The sequence below is a fragment of the Melozone crissalis genome, unplaced genomic scaffold (genome assembly GCF_028551555.1).
Source record: "Melozone crissalis strain CALT ecotype California unplaced genomic scaffold, PUWL_Pcris_2 ptg000023l_1, whole genome shotgun sequence".
NCBI lineage: Eukaryota > Metazoa > Chordata > Aves > Passeriformes > Passerellidae > Melozone > Melozone crissalis.
This window is the reverse complement of record NW_026535801.1, coordinates 3,865,627-3,884,219: the sequence shown is the minus strand read 5'-3', so window position 1 is coordinate 3,884,219 and position 18,593 is coordinate 3,865,627. Positions and strand designations below refer to the sequence as shown.

Below are 18,593 nucleotides of genomic sequence, written 5' to 3'. Positions count from 1 at the left end.
CCACAGCTTCCCACAGAACGTGGTGCTGGTGACAGCACTCTCCTTCCTGGGCGGGCTGCCTGTTGCACAGCTGTAGCAGAGTGCCTGTTCTCTTCTCCATGGCCAGCAGCACCAGGGCAGGGATTGTCCCCAGGGCTGGCCCTGCTGAGGCCCCTCCAGGGCTGGGGCCAGTTCTGGGCACTCACAGCCAGAGGGACCCTGAGGGGACACTGGAGAATGGCCAGGGCAGGGAACGGAGCCCCAGGAGGGGCTGAGGGAGCTGGGCAGGGGCTCAGCCTGGAGAAAAGGAGGCTTAGGGGGAACCTTGTGGCTCTGCACAGCTCCTGCCAGGAGGGGACAGCCGGGAGGTCGGGCTGTGCTCCAGGGAACAGGGACAGGAGCAGAGGGAACGGCCTCAGGCAGGGCCAGGGCAGGCTCAGGGTGGGCACAGCAGGAATTTCTGCATGGAAAGGGTGCTCAGGCCTTGGAATGCGCTGCCCAGGGCAGTCAGGAGTCCCCATCCCTGGAGGTATCCAAGGAACACTTGGATGTGGCACTCAGAGCTCTGGGCTTGTGACAGTCAAAGGCTGGAGTTGATGATCTTGGAGGTCTTTTCCAGCTGAAATGATCCTGGGGTTCTAAGAAGCTACAGCTACTGCTGGCTGGTTTTGTGATGTCTGCACTCACCTGCACAAGTCTCAAAGGCAAAAAGAACTGCATTTCTCACCTGAAATGTAGGGAAGTACCATGACCAGCCCTGACCACCATCCTCAGCTTTGTTTTCATGCTCTTTTGCATCCCTTCACTGATCAGTAACAGCTCACACTCCCCTTAACACCTAAGAAAAGGTTTTGTTTTCTTACCAGAGGAATGATTTCAAGTTGCTATTTAAACTGTGCAATCTGTCACTGAAAACCTGCATTTCAGGCAGTGCTGGGTTAGCCAGTTGGCCAATGTCATGCTCTTAAAATAAGTCATGTGGGACCTCCACCAGCAAGGGTTTTGCCAGACCTACTTGTTTTGACTTTACTGTATCAATTTTTTTATCCTGTTTCTTAATTCCTTACCACTGGATGTCACAGCTTTATGCATGGAACGTGCTATTAAGGCAATTGTTCTAAAACATGAGCTTGAACTAATCCAGAGTGACCTCTCCCATGGTTTTCCTGCATTAAATCAATAGCCTGTGTCTGAAAGTTCCAAGGTAACAACTGAGCCTACAGTATTCCACAACTTTTCAAGCCCTGTCAGCATGCCACAGCTGAAGTGAGACCTGAGCTTAACATGGAATTATGTGGCGAATCAAATATTGATTCTCTGTCAAGGAAGTGACAACAGCAACAAGCTTAGAGACACTTTCAGTGTAATCATATTTAGCCATGATAAGAGCTCAATAAAGTGCTGAGTATCTTGGAGCTGGCATATGAAGCTGTCACTGGATTTGCTCTGCTATAAAATTCAGGATGTTAGCTGAGCCCTGACTCAGGGGTACCAATTGAACAATTTTTTTTTTATTGTATGTGAGTTGAGTCTTTGCTGCAATGAAGCTTTCTAAGCTTTGGATAGCTTGGGTAGAACTTAGCACCTAAAACCTGCCTTGTGTGAAGAAGCCATTTATTTTCACTGAAAACAACTTAAAGCTGGAGCACAGACCATCAGCAGCCTGATCAAAGCCACAGCACAACTCCAGATCTGAGCAACGACTTTGGTTTCATGAAGATAGTAGTTCTGCAAATCTGCAAATGCTGTAAATGGTTTTACAGTGAAAGTTTGATCAACAAGGAGCCAAAACTCAGGCAGTTTAAAAGATGGCTCATTTTAACATTTCAGAAAGTTCCAGGTTAGTGGAAATCCAAGTGCCTGGGGCTAGAATTGAGGAGTGACTCTCAGATTCCTTTCCCCATATGGTGAACACACAGAGTTATTGCTAGTTCCCTGTTCTGCAGCTCCATGCTGGTGTGTAGCTCACTTCTGATTAGCAGGATAATTTGACCTTGCAGCAGGGATTGGATCTGGTGCTCCCACCTCCAGAAATGCAGGTTGCTTTTGCCATGGCACCTTTTTCCAGGCAGGTTGGGTAGAGAGCAGCATTTCCCCAGGTCTGACAGGAGCACTGGGGAATGAGCTACAGCTCCCACAGCCGCTTGTTGTTGCTGCTCCATAATTAGGATTGTTTGAACTAGTTGGCATTTCTCCTGGAACAGATTTCACACTCCCTGAATGAGGTTAATTCATTAGTTACATTTGTTTCAAAGCCTCTTGAGCAATCTAATCACTCTCTAATAGTAACTGACTGACCCAAATATTTACCCAGTAAAATAACAGAATTTCATCCCAATTTGTTAGGAGAGGAAGCTTAACCTATTTAAATTTTCATATTCACTGAAAATTACAGTGAAGATCATTCAGGAAAACTTGATGTTTCCATATCCGTTTTTCATATGGGTTTGACTTCAATCTCCACAGCAATATCAGCAGTAGTAGTAGGCACAAAGATGCATCTCTGAGACTCTGTCTGCTGTGTTTTTCCAGGCACTCCCTGCCTATTAAACAAAACACTGCTCACACCAACAGCCATCCCAGGAACAGCCAGGCTTTAAGATTGTCAGCAGATGTTACAGTGGTCACAAGGGTTGCAGGATGAAGACAGAGATGAGAATGTTGACTTCATGTTCAGAAGGCTTGATTTATTATTTTATGATATATATTACATTATGACTATATTAAAAGAAATAGAAGGAAAGTTCTCAGAAGCTAGCTAAGCTAAGAATAGAAAAGAAGGAATAACAAAGGGCTGTGTCTCAGCAGAGAGTGAGACCCAGCTCTGCTGTGAGTGGTCAGTAAATCCAAACATCCACATGAGACCAATCACAGATCCACCTGTTGCATTCCACAGCAGCAGATAACCACTGGTTACATTTTGTTGCTGAGGCCACAGCTTCTCAGAAGGGAGAAAAATCTTAAAGAAAAGATTTTTATGAAAAGATGTCAGTGACAAGCAGACATAGAAAGAGTCCCAGGCATGTGAAATGTTGCTGACAAACATCAGCTGAGATTTCTCTTACAACACCCCCTGGATGGTGCAGGAGTCCTTATGCTCTCAGCTTTTTCAGTTAATCCCTTTCCTGTTAGGCCCACAATGCAGTCCCTGTGTCAAGCTGTCTGTGATGCTTAATTTATGTTAAATTCAGGCACAGATCAGGATAGGATGCTTGAACACCTTTTAGACATTTTTTTCCCCTCCAATCAACATTTCAGCTACTGGATTAGTAACTGAAAGCTAGTGCTGCCTAATTCCCATTTCAGCAGCCAGGAAAGCTCTTCCACATCCCAACAAAGCATTAGGGGAAGGTACAGGCAGGGTTTAAATGAAATTCCACTAGAGTTCTCCATTTCCAAGATCTGTGCTGAAACATCACCTTAATGGCTCATGAACATCTCTGAGGAACTTTTGTGCAATGATGTTTCCATTAATATGGACATGCCAGGCTCAGTTAGAAAGCAAAATGTCACTGTCCCTGTGCCTTGAGTCCAAGTGCATCAATTGTGACTCTCCAAAATCCTTTCCCCCACTCTCTGTAGGGTTTGGGTTGGTGGGCACAGCAGGAAGAGGATAAGCCCTGCCACGTGATGGGAGATGGAAGTGTTTGGGGCAGTGATTCAGCGCTGCTTTCCAGCTCCTGGTACCTCCAGGAATGAGGCAGCAGGAGCAGAAGGAACCCATGCAGGCTGGCTCTCTGTAGGCAGGGCAGTGAGTGATGTGCCAGATGGGGAGGAGGAGGAGGAGGAGGAAGCCAGCACAGATGGAACTTTGTTCCAGCACACAACCAGCTGCGTGGGAGAGCGGTGGGGAGCCTCACCCCTGGCAAGCTTTCACCCTCAGCAAGGAAAGCCAGTGCCAGCAGGGTGACCCACACTGGGACCACTCTGCCTGCTGCTCTTGCAGCCCCTCCATACCTGTGAAACTGGCTGAGCTTCATCACCTCCCCAGAGGAGCACGCTCACCTTGCCTTCGACAAAACCAGACCCCAAAAAGCCGTGAAGTGCCCACACTAGAGCAAAGAAAAACAAACCTGAATTCCTCCTCAGCAGAGCTGCCCAAGTCACTCTGTGCCTGCTCACGCTAAAGGTTGGTGGAAAATTTGGAAGCTCATAGCACAGTCTGAGAGCAAAGAGAGGGATCCAGCATCTTCCTGTGCACCACCAGCAGCATTTCAGGCCAACCTCAGCTGCAAGCAAAAGCAAAATATTTATTGTTAAAGCCTTCTTCCTCAAGAAATCTATGCAAAAGCAAAATATTTATTGTTAAAGCCTTCTTCCTCAAGAAATCTATGTAAGCTGCAATAGTAGCTTATATTTTGCTGTGATTTTTACAAAGCTTACACAAAAGCTATTATGTAGTAAAAAAATCAGGGTAGCAAAGGCTTCATGGGAGGACTAGAGATGAAAATATCACAAAAAGGCTTTCTATTAACACAGGGTTTTAATGCTTCAGTTATTTGTGTGCAGTAGCTGCATTCATTTACAGCTGAGACTACTCTGGGAGTTATTTTCCATGAATTTTAGAGCTGGAAGAACACAAAGCATATGGCAGCAGTGGAAACAATCAGCCCCACATACAGCAGAGGCTGTTGCCTGACTCTTGGCTCTGCTGCTTGTTTTGGCATTTTCTGAGACACAATGTGAGGTAGTGCCTCTGCTCCACATCACACTAGAGGGAGGAAAAGGGGAGAATTACAGCTTTCATCCAGATTTCTACATACATTTAGCTTATTCAAACAGTTTAGGGCAAATGAAAGCAAAAATCCTCTTATGTTTCACAAGTTTTCATCAGCATCATTAATGCCCTGAGTGGCACTCACTGGTGGAAAGGGGGCTATATTCTTCCTAAGTTTTAAATTTATTTCTTTATCCACTCAAGAATTTCCTCCTAGGATTAGAAAATAAAAACGAGAAAGGTGATAAAAATGATACCAATTTCTGCTGAGAAGGAGGAGGGAAGAAGACACAGGCATCTATGGCAGAATGCCCCTGAACTGTTCAGATGAGCAGAGGACAACTCCTGCAGCAGACATTGACCACTGCTGAGGAAGCTCCAGTCCCAGCAGCATCCAAAGACTCAATCCCATATCCCAGCTTGATTTGTCACCTCTATAGTTCTTTCTTTTTTTGGTGTAAACCATCATATCAGGAGCAGTTTGGCTTGGAAGGGACTTAAAGCTCACCTCATTCCACCACAGCCAGAGCTCTATGCCCAAATAAAGATATTTTGGGGGAGAAGTTATCGAAATAACTCTTTTCCTTCCTGCGGTATATGTCACTAGAATGGATGGATACAGTTATCCTGGGGCTATCCTATACCAAGTTGTCCTCATGCTGTTTCCTACAGCAAAGTTTGCTCCACGTTTCACAGCTTTGGAGCTTAGATCCATAGAGTATCGATCCCAAAAATGGATTAATCGAGGTCAGGGGCTGACAGTGCACAGCTGGCAATATTGCAAATAACCCTGCTTGTGTAATGTCAACAGTGCTTCATTACTCCACGAGACAAATATTTGTGACACGCCATAGAATTATAGGATGGTTTCAGCTGGAAGGAACCTTAAGGATCATCCCATTCCATCCCTGCCATTCCAGGGACAGCTTCCACTATCCCAGGCTGCTCCAAGCCTCAGCGTCCAACCGGGCCTGGAGCCCTCCCAGGGCTGCGGCTGCCATTCCAGGCGTGAATGGCGGACTTTGGGCACAAACTGCTACTTTTAACACTTTCAGGGCTCCAGCGGCTGCGGGGGCCGGACTCACGGTGAGGGGCTCCGTCCTTCCCGGCGGGATGAGCGCTGCCAGCCGCTCCCGAGGGCGGGACGGGGGCGGGTCCGGTGTCCCTGAGGGGACGCGGGCGGCGCCAGCCCGACCCTCTCTCAGTGCCTCCCTCCGGGACTACATTTCCCAGCGTGCCCGAGGGCGGGGCAGTGTGGGCCCTGCGCGGTGACGTCACGGGGAGGGGGGAGTGGCCTGCGCCAGCGTGAAGCGGGGCTAAGCGGAGAAGGACGCGGGGCGAGCGCGCGGGAGGGCGCGAGGCCGCGGCGGGCCCCGACCATTGGCTGCCGCGGGGGCGCGCGCCTGCCGGGGGGGGCCCGGCCATTGGCTGGGGGGGGGCGCGCGCGCCGGGGGCGGCGGCGGTGGCGGCAGGACCGGGAGGACGGGAGCCGTGAGGGGCTGAGGAGGCGGCGGGACCGCGACCGGCGGAGCAGGACCGCGACCGGGAGCGGGTCCTTCCTCCCTCCCTCCATGGGGCCGGGGGCGGCCCTGCCCCGCCCCGCCGCCGCCGTCGTGAAGTGACAGCGCGCTGCGAGGCCAAGGCGCTGCTGCCGGCCCGGCACGGGGCGCGGGGGGGTGTCCGGTGAGTGAGGCGGCGGCGGCGGCCCGGGCTCGCCCCCGCCGCCGCCCGGGGGTCTCGGCGCGAAGGGGCCGGAGCGGAGCGGCCGCGCCATGAACTACCAGCAGCAGCTGGCGAACTCGGCAGCCATCCGGGCCGAGATCCAGCGCTTCGAGTCGGTGCACCCCAACATCTACTCCATCTACGAGCTGCTGGAGCGGGTGGAGGAGCCCGTGCTGCAGAACCAGATCCGCGAGCATGTCATCGCCATCGAAGGTGAGACGGCGGCCCCGGCACGGCGGGGCGAGGCAGCGAGCGGCGAGGGGTGCCCCAAAACCTCCCCCAACCCCTGGCCCGGCATCCCCCAAAGCCTCCCCAGCCCATGGTGCTGTGCTCCCCCAAAGCCTCCCCAGCCCATGGCGCTGTGCTCCCCCAAAGCCTCCCCAGCCCATGGCGCTGTGCTCCCCCCAAAGCCTCCCCAGCCCATGGCGCTGTGCTCCCCCCAAAACCTCCCCAGGCCATGGCCCTGCGCCCCGAAACCCTCCCCCAGCCCGCTGCTCTGCTCCCCCGCACCAAACGTCTGCCAGTCCTGTTCTCCGTCTCAAGCCTCCCCCAGCGCATGGCTCTGTTTATCCACCCCCCCCGTCCGTTCTCCAAGACCACGGCTCTGTTTATCCATCCCCTCTCAGCCCTCCCCAAGACCACGGCTCTGTTTATCCATCCTCCCCCAGCCCACGGCTCTGTTTCTTACCCCTCCCTCCCCGCTCCCCTTCCTCCCCCCCACCATTGCCATCCCGTGGATAGCCCTGTCCCCGCCGCTCCGCCTCCTCCATGGCCCTGCTCCCCCTCATCTCCCAAGCCCGTGGTCCTGTTCCCCACTTCCCTCCATCTCCCCCTTTCCCCGTGCCCACCAGCCCGCGGGTCGTGGGGAGCAGCCGCCTCTCCTCTCCGGGCTGTCTGCCCTTCCTTCCTCCACCCCTCGTTTTCGGGGTGCAGGAGGTGTTCCCGCTTGGTCCCCATCATTTCCTCGGCGCTGCATGCCCCAGGTGGCCCCTCTGTTGGGATCTGTGGGGTTTAGAAGTTGTTCTGCTACTCGTCCGCTGCTGCTGTGCGGGAGAGCAGCGTGTTCCTTCGGGCTGGGGTGCAGTGGGAAGGGTGATGCTCGCTTTGCCTGCAGAAGGGTTCGGGAAAATGAAATTTTCTCCGGCGCTCCCTGCAGCATGCGATGGAGACAGTGTGGGGCTGTGGTTTGGTGGTGTGAAGCGGGTAAACAAGACTTGCAGCTGGGTTACAGAGCGGTGTCGGTCTGTGCAGTAGTGTGAAAACAGGTCGGGAGGCAAGATGGAGATAACAGCCCTCTAAGCTTAGATTTATGTGCGTCTATCCCCGCAGGAGCACTACAGAGGCTTGAACTGCTTAGGATGCACAAAATAAGGAAAGAAATCACCAGCGTAGGGAAGTCTGCAGATATTTTTTCTTAACTGTCGCTGGAGTTAAAAAGAGCAAACGGTATTGGCTAGGAATGTGTATTTTGTGGAGAAATTTATGGCTTATTTTGCACGATAACTTGCTGAGCTTCACATCGTGTGCTTTTCCAACTGGAGTATCCTGTCGCTGTTTTGGAAGGGATTCAAGGTAGCGGAGTGTGATGTACAGCAGCTGAGACAGAGCTGCCTAAAACCCACTTGTGTTGGTGGCCTAGCTGCTCTTTAAGTGATATGTAATCCAAAAGTCCCGATGGAAAAGCTGCTATTGAGGTTGTTGCCTGAAAGATTTATTTGTGTGCCTCTGGAGCAGAGGAGCTTGAGCAGACAGATGCTGGTTCTCGCAGCTAACATTTTGGGGTTGGTGTGCTGTGTGGCACGGCAGGGAGGCTGGCAGTGCCTGTCACTTATTGCAGAGCACTCCCCAACTCAAACCGAGTGTGTGCTGGGGATTTGTGCACATTCTCTGCTTTACCAGTCATGCTGAGGTTATGGTGTGGGGCTGTCCCCTCCTGGGGGTGCTTTGCCTTTTCTTTCCTCTCCTGAGGAGTTTAAAACTTATCAATACACCTGGTGGGAGGCACTGTCCCCTTCTCCGTGCTGCTGCTGTTTGCAATTCCGTGGGATGGATGATGCCTGCAGCAGAGTGTTTTTCCAGTGGTAATTAACACATGTTTCTGTGGTATAAATGTGTTTGTGAGTAAGATGCTCGGGCTCCAGTGAGGTGCCAGGCTGGTGTGGAAAGTGGGAGGAGGATGTGGAGCACTGGATGTAGTTATCTCCTTAGCACGTGATAGTCTTTTCATGTATTAATGATTTCTGTTACCTAACTGTGCCTCAGCTCGTTTGTCAATCACAAAGACTTGAAAACCAAAATAGCAGTCTAAAATCATGTTTCAAGAGCTGAAAGGATGAGTAAAGCCTTCACAGATAATTTGCTGTCTAACTTTTATTGGACACTGAGTCATGAGAGCAGCAGCTCTGATAGCTGGGAACGATTTATCTAGAAAATGAGTGTATTGTATGTCTTCTGAGGGCTCTTCAGCTAGCTCTTAAATATTTCAAAATGGAATAGTTACAGAGTTAGAGGTAAACAACAACTCCTCGCCCCTTTGGATTACAGCTCCACCAGGCTGTATTTTTTTGTAAACCTCCTTTAGCTAACTCTTTCTCACTGATAGCAGCTTGTAAATCCGTGTGGCAGTGCCATGTGTTGCATGTAGGAGCAACAGACATTTGGCTTGTGGTGGTTGCCTTCCAATTTTGCTGCAAAGAGCTTGGTGTTGTGCTGATAACTCCCCAAATCACAAAATCTTTTAACCTCAGGGTGCTTGAGGTTCAGTGACAGGAATTGTGGTGTGGTTGGCATGTGGCTGCTGTGAGAAAATACCAAGTGACTTTCTGGAAGAGTTCCTTCCACTGCAAGGAGAGCTGAACCCTGTAAAGAGAAGATAAGAGAATAGTCTTGTTAAGTGCAGGCTGCTTTAAACACCAGCTCCAACCTACATGTGCTCCTTGAACTGCTCATTTAATGCTCCTCTGCTCAAGAGAGGTTTGACAGCTCTGGAGAAGAACATGCTTGGAATTTTAAGCAATTGGGGACTTTCAGTGAAGTGGAGTTCCTATTACTGATTCCTGGAGTTTTCTTTCCTATGTAGAGTGGCACTGTCTTTCCAGTGCCACTCAATAAAACTTCAGGTTTTATTGGCAGTGTGAACCCTCTTCCTTTTTACATTTGGAGCCCATGGGGGTGTCTGGGCATGCTTGCTGGACCAAGGACTGTTGAAATAACCTGAAATTCAAATTCTCCCTTCAGCAGCAGTTGTTTATATTCAAGTGCAAGAGTGCTGTCTAATATGAAGGGAGCAAGTGCTCAACTGGGTCCTGAATTGATTTGTCCTTTTTTGCAGAGATTTCTTGCCTTGTGTTATTCTAAGTTACATGTGATACTGGATAAAACAGTTTGGGTGATAATGCTTCATTAGTTTTTCCTCAGTGGATAAAGGTGCTGAAATAGAAGTGAGCTGCTCCCAGGTTCTTGCATGTCTCACAGTTGCAGAGCCAACAGTGGAACAGCATTTATTCTGTATTTTTCATATAAAGTTCTATAAATGTTAAGTAGCCAATCAGTTTTAGAGTAACTTAGACTGTTCTATTAGTTTAATGACAGTGTAATTAATATTATTAGTCTGTTACACAGACTTTACCATAGTCAGATCTGCCTTCCCATGTTCTGTAGTTCACAGCACCACTTCTTGGTCAACATTAAACATTCCTTATACCAAGGATGTTGTGTGCTTAGAAACAGGGAGAGAAAATATGGATTGCGTTCTGTGGTCTTTGGGGTACTGCAAATATCCTGAGGTGTGGTGATGTGCAAGGGCAAGGGTAGGTAAGAGCTGAATTTGTCAGTTCCAGTTTCTCACCATCCAGGCTCAGACCAGCGCTATGTTTTTGTAAACTTTAGCAAGATGGAAAATCAAGGAAAGATGGTGAAAAATCTAATTTTTAATGCTTCATAAAAAGACTTTAAAACACTTTGGCCAAGATGATGCACACATTATTAATAGTCTATAAAATATTAATATATTAGTAGTACTAACATGCTGATGCAGCAGGTGTTGAGCATCTCAAATAGCTTTTATTTATTTATTTATTTAAGGGGAAATTATTGCTTTAGTTGGTAAGAATACTATACCAGACATCATGTAGGTATGAATTGCTGTGTTCCAGAGCATTTTGTGATCTTTATTCTAGTTTTTCTGTTAAAAGTAAATTTTTAAAAAGCATGTTGTAAGTGTAAATTTTAATTTTGTAATGATGATTATTAAGTGATTGTGAAGAAATACTCGAAGTCTTAGGGGAAATGAGATTGCACATTGGAAATAACTTGCTCAAGGCTGTGCAAAGATACACTGGCAAGTGTGTGGGTGGGAGAAAATGGGAGAAGGTACAAACCTTGCTTTATTTTTTTCCTTCTGGTCACTTTAGAAAGTACTGTTTGCTGAAAATAAAGTAATTCAGGATGGAGCTAAAACTCTTGGAGTACCTGAGCCTTGGAGGCATCTGCTGTAGCTCTCCAACTTTGCAGCCCTTGGGTGCTGGCACTGAGTGTTGAGAACAATGTTACAGCAGGAGTTGTTCTCAGAATTGAGTTGAGGCAGCAGTGGTGTCTGAACGCTTCTGCTGCTACTGAAGGCTGAGACAAGTTATTGAAAAGTGGATGTGCTGCCAAAGCATTGTGCTCTCTAGGGAAATACAGCTGTTCCAGGCCAGGCTGGACGGGGCTTGGAGCAGCCTGGGACAGCGGGAGGTGTCCCTGCCCATGGCAGGGGCGGGATGGGATGGGCTTTAAGGTCCCTTCCAGCCCAGACCGTTGTGGCAGTCTCTGGGTACTTGTTACATTATTTCAATACATCACAGGAATGGTGGCGTAGTTCAGCTCTTCAGGCATCACTGGCCAAAGCTGAAGAAACCCTCAGATAGCACATACAACAACTGCATCCAGAAGCCATAGTAGCAACCGGCCTCTGAGCTTTTGTTATGTTTGCGTGTTGGAGCTGTGGTCAGCCTGTGTGATTGCACAGCTCAGTGTGATTCTCCCAAGAGCCATCTTCTTTCAGATGGCTGGCTGAGCACAGCAGGGCACGGCAGTGTGCTGCTCGTGTTGGTTTGCTGGGGGATTAAATCCAGGTGATTCAGAGTGGGGAATCTGCCCACAGAGCTGGTGAGGAAGTGTATCCAGGTGGATTCTGAGCTTGCACGAACACAGTGAGCACGGACTTGGGGGAGGGTTGTTTCTGTCACAGCCAGGGCAGCGTGCTGGGGACGAGTCTCTTAATGCCCTTTTCTGCTGATTGTGCATATACAGCTTTGTGCCCTGAGTGGTTAACCTGCCTTAAAGGGTGCTTAGCTTCAGAGGGTGCTTAGCACTGAGGGTGCTGAGGCCCTGGCACAGGGTGCCCAGAGCGGCTGTGGCTGCCCCTGGATCCCTGGCAGGGCCCAAGGCCAGGCTGGACAGGGCTTGGAGCAGCTGGGATAGTGAGATAGTCTCTGCCCATGGCAGGGGGTGGAATTGGATGATCTTGAAGGTCCTTTCCAAACCAAACCATTCTGTGATCTACTCTTGTTGTCTGTAGACCTCCAGTGTGAAGAAGTTGGTGAGATGCAGCACGTTTTGCTGTTTGTGTGGCTCATATGCAAATGAAAGGTATTTCTTTTTAATGCTGAAGATGTCAGACTCCAGCGTGTAGGTAAATGAGAAGATTCAAGTGTGTGATATTAACTGTACTTGCAGGGCAAACTAAAAACTAGGTTTGATAGTTGTGTCTGAAGTTCCTGGAATGTCTTATTCTGGCTTTAAATTATATGCTTCACTGCTGTTCTCTGCAGAAGCTGCATGATTAAATATCAGCTGCTTCTGAGCAAGCGCAGGAGGCTTGCAGATCAAGAGGAAAGCCTTGCACCATCAACTGTGAGGATAACTCCTTTCCCCGGGGCACAGAAGGAGACCTGCTGTGGATCAGATGATGTTGGTGGAGCAAACGTGCAGCGAGACTTTGGAGTTTCAGGGAGTGTGCCGGGCCTTCTCCAGCGTTTGCTTTGGGGGATTAGCGGAAAGCAGCAGGCAGTAATGCTGATACAAGGGTTGTGCTGCTGTGTATACACACCACTGTTTTTATTTCTGTTGAAATTGGCGAATGAGTCCTGCTCCCTAAGAGGGGCACTCGGCAGTGCAGCAGACAGGACGTTGCATTTGCTTTTGCTCAGCTCTTGGGAGAAGGGAACGCTTTGGGAGCTGGGTTGCTGTGTGTGTGCTCTGCATTGTACTGAGCACTAACAAATGGCAGTTGTGGCTTCTGGAGGTGACAGCGGTGCTCAGGCTAAGTGTCTTCACAGGACTTGGCTTCCGGTTAGGAGAAGTGCTTCTTTCCCAGCACTTGGAGCACCCATGGGCTTAGCCTTAACTTTGCCCCCTGAAGGAATAGGTTTGTATCTTTGATGATGCTGTGAAACCTTGTATCCCCACCTCAGTTATGTCATTCATTGCTAATATTTAAGGGATGCACTTGCAAACATACTGCAGCCTTACAGTTATAAGTGAAGTTAAAAAATCCCACATTCTTTTTGGCTAATGAAAGAGGCTTGGATTAGTTCCAGGCAGTTGAACAACTCCCCAGACTTCAGGAATACTCTGTTCTCACTGCGTCACCACTGGGATGGGTTTTGTCCTTTCCAGTGAGCAAGGTGAATGGCAGTGTTGATATTTTTAGCAAATCTTTGAAGAAAAGGTAATAGAAACTCCAGAAAAATCTGAGAACTCAGTTCCATCTCAACTGTGTGACCCTTTGCTGACAGTGCATTTCAAACATCCCTTTCTGCAATTGTCAGTTTTTATGTGAGGGGCTTTCTGTGTGACCTTCGTACACACGGCTTTCTGTCAGTTGTGGAACAAATCCAAAGTGATTGCTTGGTAATCTACAGTGGATAAAGTTTTCTGTTCTGAGACAGCAAGTGGTGTATTCAATAGTTTTGATAATCCTGATGTCTGTGGGGGTAAGAGATTTGTCTTCTGTTATATCAGTTTTTGTCCTTGACTGCCTTCAAGCACTGTTTGTACTTTGAGTCACCTGTACTGAGGGAGAACTGTGGCTCAGCTTCTCTTTTGTGTTCCTGCCTGTCCTCACACCATGAAACAGAGCAAAGACAGTGCCAGATGTGGACAAGCTGGGATGCTGCTGATTTTTGATGTTTGACTTTTGTGATTTCTGTACCAATGGAGGCTGAAAAGGAGAGGGTGATTTTAACCTAGTGTCTGTAAGGAGAGACTTTTCAACCACTTCCTAGTAGGTTTTGATCTGAAGTTGTTTGCAGTTAGTTTGTGCTTCTCTTGTAATTGTGCTAAGGTTATAAATGCAGCGTAAATCTGGTGATCCATGTTAGAAATAAGGTAATGTCTCACTTAGATATATTTTGGCTACCAGGCATCTTTGATTTCTTAGGAAGTTCGTTTTAAATTTTAGTCCCAAGGTGGAAATGGTGAGGATGTCAGGTTTCCTTGGTGCTGGTGAGTCCATTGTGGGCAGCTGGCAATTCCAAAGCCCTCTGGAAGTATTTAATAATTTTTTTTCTTAAGTGGGTAGAAGCAGATGTGTTACTTAATCAGTATGTGCACATTCAGCCTCATTAATGCAATTTCAGGATCCTGACTAATCTATTTGGAGCCTGCATAGTGGTGCAGATGACAGGGTGTTAAGATAGTGGTGCATTTCTAAACCAGAGAATGACTTGTTCTTTCACTTTTCTTTCTTACTGCTTAAATGAGCTTCAGTTAACCACTTGAGGAAGCCAGAGCTGAAACCACAGGGTTGATCGGTGTGAAAGATGTAATTTCAGCGTTTCCTTTGTAGCCTTACTAGTTTACATAGTTGGATAATGAATGCAAACCCAATGGTGAGGCAGTGACTTTGTTTGGTAATTTCCTCTTTTATCCCAAAGAAAGATACAGGCAAGCAAAGGGACTCTGGGGAGGACTGGAATTGAATCTCCAGCTTTGTGTGGATTGCTTTGTGTTTGTCTGTGAGAAGCTTACATTTTCAATTTTTTTTCATTGTTTTAAAGGGATTGAGGAACTGTTTATGGCTTAGACCAAATCAATGCTCAACATGACTTAACTCCAAACCTCGACTTGGTAGTGCTTGCATTTTCTATTAAACTAAAACCACAGATGTTGTTCCTTTCAGTAAATTCCTTATTAATTCTACCACTGTCTATAATTTCCAGCTGCCTTCTCCAGTGCCATAAGCAGAGGGAGGAGTGACACAGCCAGGCAGTCTCTGTGGCAGGGTTTTGTGGCATCAGGGCTGGGTTACACAGATGCAGCAGGTTCCAGTGTGAGAGATCCTTATCTTTGTTTGAGCTTCTCATGCTCAGGACAGCAGCCAGGACGCCTGGCTTTTTGGTATCACAGCAACTGTGCTCTCCAGAGGAAATATGCTAAAAGCATGGCACTGGAATGCCCGGACAGCAATCACTTAAATGGATCCTATTTAACCTGGCAAGTGCTGCTGTGTCTGAGTTAACCCCTTGTGTGCCAGGAGCTGTCTGCATCACTCAGGCAACATCCCAGCTCGGGTGTCTGGCACGTGAATTTGGAGATGGCCAGTGGACAAATAAAGAGTTTTCTGCCTGGTTAGAATCACCTTGGACTTTAAAGCTGTAGTGTTGAAGAGAGGTTGCTTCTCCTATTTTTCTTTTTTCCCCCCCTAAATTCTCCCCAGTATCTGTGGAACCCTTGGTTAGAGCATCTCTAACAGCTTGAAGCTGCGTTGGGGATGTTGAGGTTGGATTTTAGGGAAAGGTTCTCCCCCCGAGGGTGCTGGCAGGGAATGGGCACAGCCCCGAGGCTGCCATAGCCCAAGGAGGGTTTGGACAATGCTCCCAGGGATGCCCAGGTGTCTGTGCAGGGCCAAGGGCTGGATCAATGATCCCTGTGGATCAGGATTACTCCAGCTCAGGAGATCCTGTGGTTCTGGAGGGTGACCTTGCTGTGCAAATCAGACAGTGTTTGGACAGCTGCTGTTTTTCATCCAGCAGTGAATTTCCTCAAAGACACAGCAGCCAAACTCAGGGCAATGCTCCATAGCTAGGGAGGTGAGGAGGTGATTGAAGTGTCTAAGGCTGTGGATGGATTGATAAACACGAAGTTGAAATACATGTCCAGGTCCAGGAAACAATCTAAAGTAGGCTTGCCTGGAAACTTAGGGAGGGTAGTTTTAGAGCTATGTAAATGCATTGTGGAAAGGATCTAGGAGGGTTCTCAAAGCAGAAAAATGATTGTGGCTTTGCAGTTTAAATCTGCTGCTTTGAACTAGGTTAGCAGGTACAAATTGATGGAATGGTCCTTTTCCCACCTGCTTTCCATACTGTTACAGCCAGAATTACTCATTCAGTGAAATGCCTTGAGGTGGCTTGAACGTTTATAGTAATTTTCATGTCTCCAAGGCAAAAATCAGGTCATCCCTCAGCTTTCCTGTGGCAGCTGTAGCACACACATGCAGCCAAGAAATCCATAAAGCCAATTTATGGCAGGAACCAATGGCACTTCTTGTCATAGACTTGGCCTAAGAAATTACCTGTGTTGCTTTCAAAAAGGTGATCTGACTGCAGGGTGCAAAGGATCTCTTGGAAACTCATTTCATCCATTTAGTAATGCTGGAATAGTAAGAGGGAGTAATAGAGCTGCCATTGGATTCTTAGGTTAGAATACTGATGTCTTTTCTTTTGTAAATTTTATGTAGTGGTCTGGGTTAGGCTTCAGTGACTGAGTTGTTCCTGATGTGGAAAGAGAAAACATTAATTAATATTGGGTCATAGTAAACTGTTACAGCCATAGCACAGCTCCTGGAGAGGCCTGGAAGGTGTTTATATTCAGGGGAGATGATGTGAACATGACAAATTTGGCCTGTTAAGAAATAATCAAAAGGCAGAGATAGGCACTTACTATCACTGGAGTGACATACAGCTTAATATCTGCTGCTCTGGGAGGCAGGCTATGGAGCAGGTGTGGAGACAGAGAAAGATGGGCTGTAAATCTCTGATTTGGATCACTGTTGAGCACTAAAACTGGAATGATAGCTTGGAAAGTCTTAAGAGATGTGAGTATTTGATTGTGAGGATTCTGATAATAAAAATCACTCTGTCATGAATTGCACTATCTCTGTTTCTGGCCAGAAGGTGTTATTGGTTGTGCTGCCAAGGGTACAATTGTCAGCTATCAAATCTAATAAATAATGACAATGAAGGAAAATAATGTACCATTGCTGTCATGAACATAAAATCAATGATGTAACAGAGTTTAAAGTGCTTTTGTAGTAAAGCTTTGTTCATATTTTCAATACATGCTAAAGAATTAATAGGATTATTTTCTTTCCACTGTGAATAAAGCCGAGTAATAGTTTTCCTGCCTAAAATTAGTTTTGGATTGCTGTTCAGGCTTGGGGTTGAAGGATCTCTGGGAGTCCCTGGGCCAGCTTGTGAGCCCCTGCCCAGGGTGGTGACATGGATGATGAGGCTGTGACAATTGACAATTGTGCTGGTATGTTCTGAGTACAGCAGAATCTATAGCTGCAGCCTGAGTGCAGGTGGGGCCTTGCTGGAGTGGTTTATCATTTTTCCATGGCAGTTCTGCTGCTTGCATGGCAGTCTGTAGTTCCACCCTTGGAGCTGAGTAAATGAAAGCAGGGAGGAGCAGAAACAAGCTGGGGAAAGCGATTCCTATACCCCGAGGCAACTCATCCATTCAGTCCCCTTTCATAATTTTTCTCATGCAAAATAAGAATCTGATTTTAACCTGCATTAATTAGGTTTCACCGCTATGAGGTTGTGGCATTTAAGAGCATCTGGATGTACAAGAGTGCATCAGGTCATGGATGAAGGATGTGGCTGTTGGCTTATTTGGAAATGAGCTGGGCTGAGCACCCGGGTGTGAGCTCTGGGCTGGAGGCAGGCTGTGTGTCGGTGCTGGGTGCCCGGTGATCGGTTCCTACAGCAGACCTGCCTCCAGAGCTGCCCAAGAGCTGGTACCAGTAGGATTGGAGCCGAGCAGGAGCCCTAGGTGCCTTCCAGGAACACATCACTTCCCTGGGAATACTTTGCTTATGGAACATCGTGCTCCCCGCATAATAGGATTCAGTCAGAGTTTGATTTATGGTGCTAATTGGCGTGGTAGTTGATGTGAACTGCGGGTACTAATTGCTCACTTGCTAATCCTCTCCAAATTATGTGACAAAAGCTTTTAGGATGGAGCATTACATGTGTTTTAAAACTGGTCTGCAGACCAATGTAAACAATTGGGGGCCCTTGTTTTGCTTTAAATGCCGAATTCAAGTGCCGGTCCATTTTAGTCACTGTAATGCTAAATGAGAAATTCAGTGGCTTTCATGTAGTCTCATTGTTGTTCTTTGTGGGGTTTAAACAACAGCTGAAAAAATATTCCAGAACATGCTTCCCCTCCCCTTTAAGCTGGAAAATTGCCATCATCTATATGGTAATAGTTTTTGTGTGTTATCTGTATGGTGAAGGCAGAGTATGTCTGTCTGTGCAGCTTTATGTAATGGAAAACACCGTGTGCCTTTGAGTTGGTGCTGGTGATGTCAGTGCAGCAGAAACTGCAGTGGGAAAACATAAGGAAGATAAAATGCAGATATTCATGCAGTGTTGGGATAATGAAGGTATTTTGGCTGTGATTCTGGTAGAGGATATGTGCTTTGACTATTTTACTGTGCAAACCAATGAAGTCTAATATAAACCAGAGAGATTTTGTATTTCCAGGCTGTTAGGGAAAATCCTGATGTTAGATTATGGAATGCAGTAGTCTGAAGAGATGACTTTTACCTTTTCTTAAATAAGGCAAGAGCTGTTTCAGGGAGGGGAGCTGATTCTTCAGATTGAGAATTGTACTGGCTGCTCTGTGTGAATGGGGAGGATTGCTGTGCTTCTGTAACATATTGGATTAAAGTGGGTGTTTGACAAAACGAACATTAATCTATCTCAAACTTCATATTTCAAGGTGATTTAGACACTTTAATCATATCAAATTTTCTAATTTGAGCCTGACTGGCTTGCTCTCACAGCAAGCACTGCAATGAGATTACAGACAGCTGAAAGAAATGAGTCCATTTGGAAGCAAAAAGCATTTAAATACAGGTGTTTGGCTGTGATTTGAATATAGGCTGTCAACAGCAAGAGGCAAA

At 47.5% G+C, this 18,593-nt stretch overlaps 1 protein-coding gene across 10 annotated transcripts in view; it reads left to right on the top strand.

Moving 5' to 3' along the window:
- Positions 1–6,413: 6,413 nt before the first annotated feature.
- AGAP1 (ArfGAP with GTPase domain, ankyrin repeat and PH domain 1) overlaps positions 6,414–18,593 on the top strand; it is a 321,395-nt gene continuing 309,215 nt past the window's right edge. For all 10 annotated transcript variants that reach the window (XM_054277889.1, XM_054277883.1, XM_054277881.1 and 7 more), the window contains exon 1: positions 6,414–6,631. In XM_054277889.1, the coding sequence (XP_054133864.1) occupies positions 6,469–6,631 (163 nt within the window). In that variant the 5' untranslated portion in view covers positions 6,414–6,468. The remainder of the gene's footprint in view (positions 6,632–18,593) is intronic.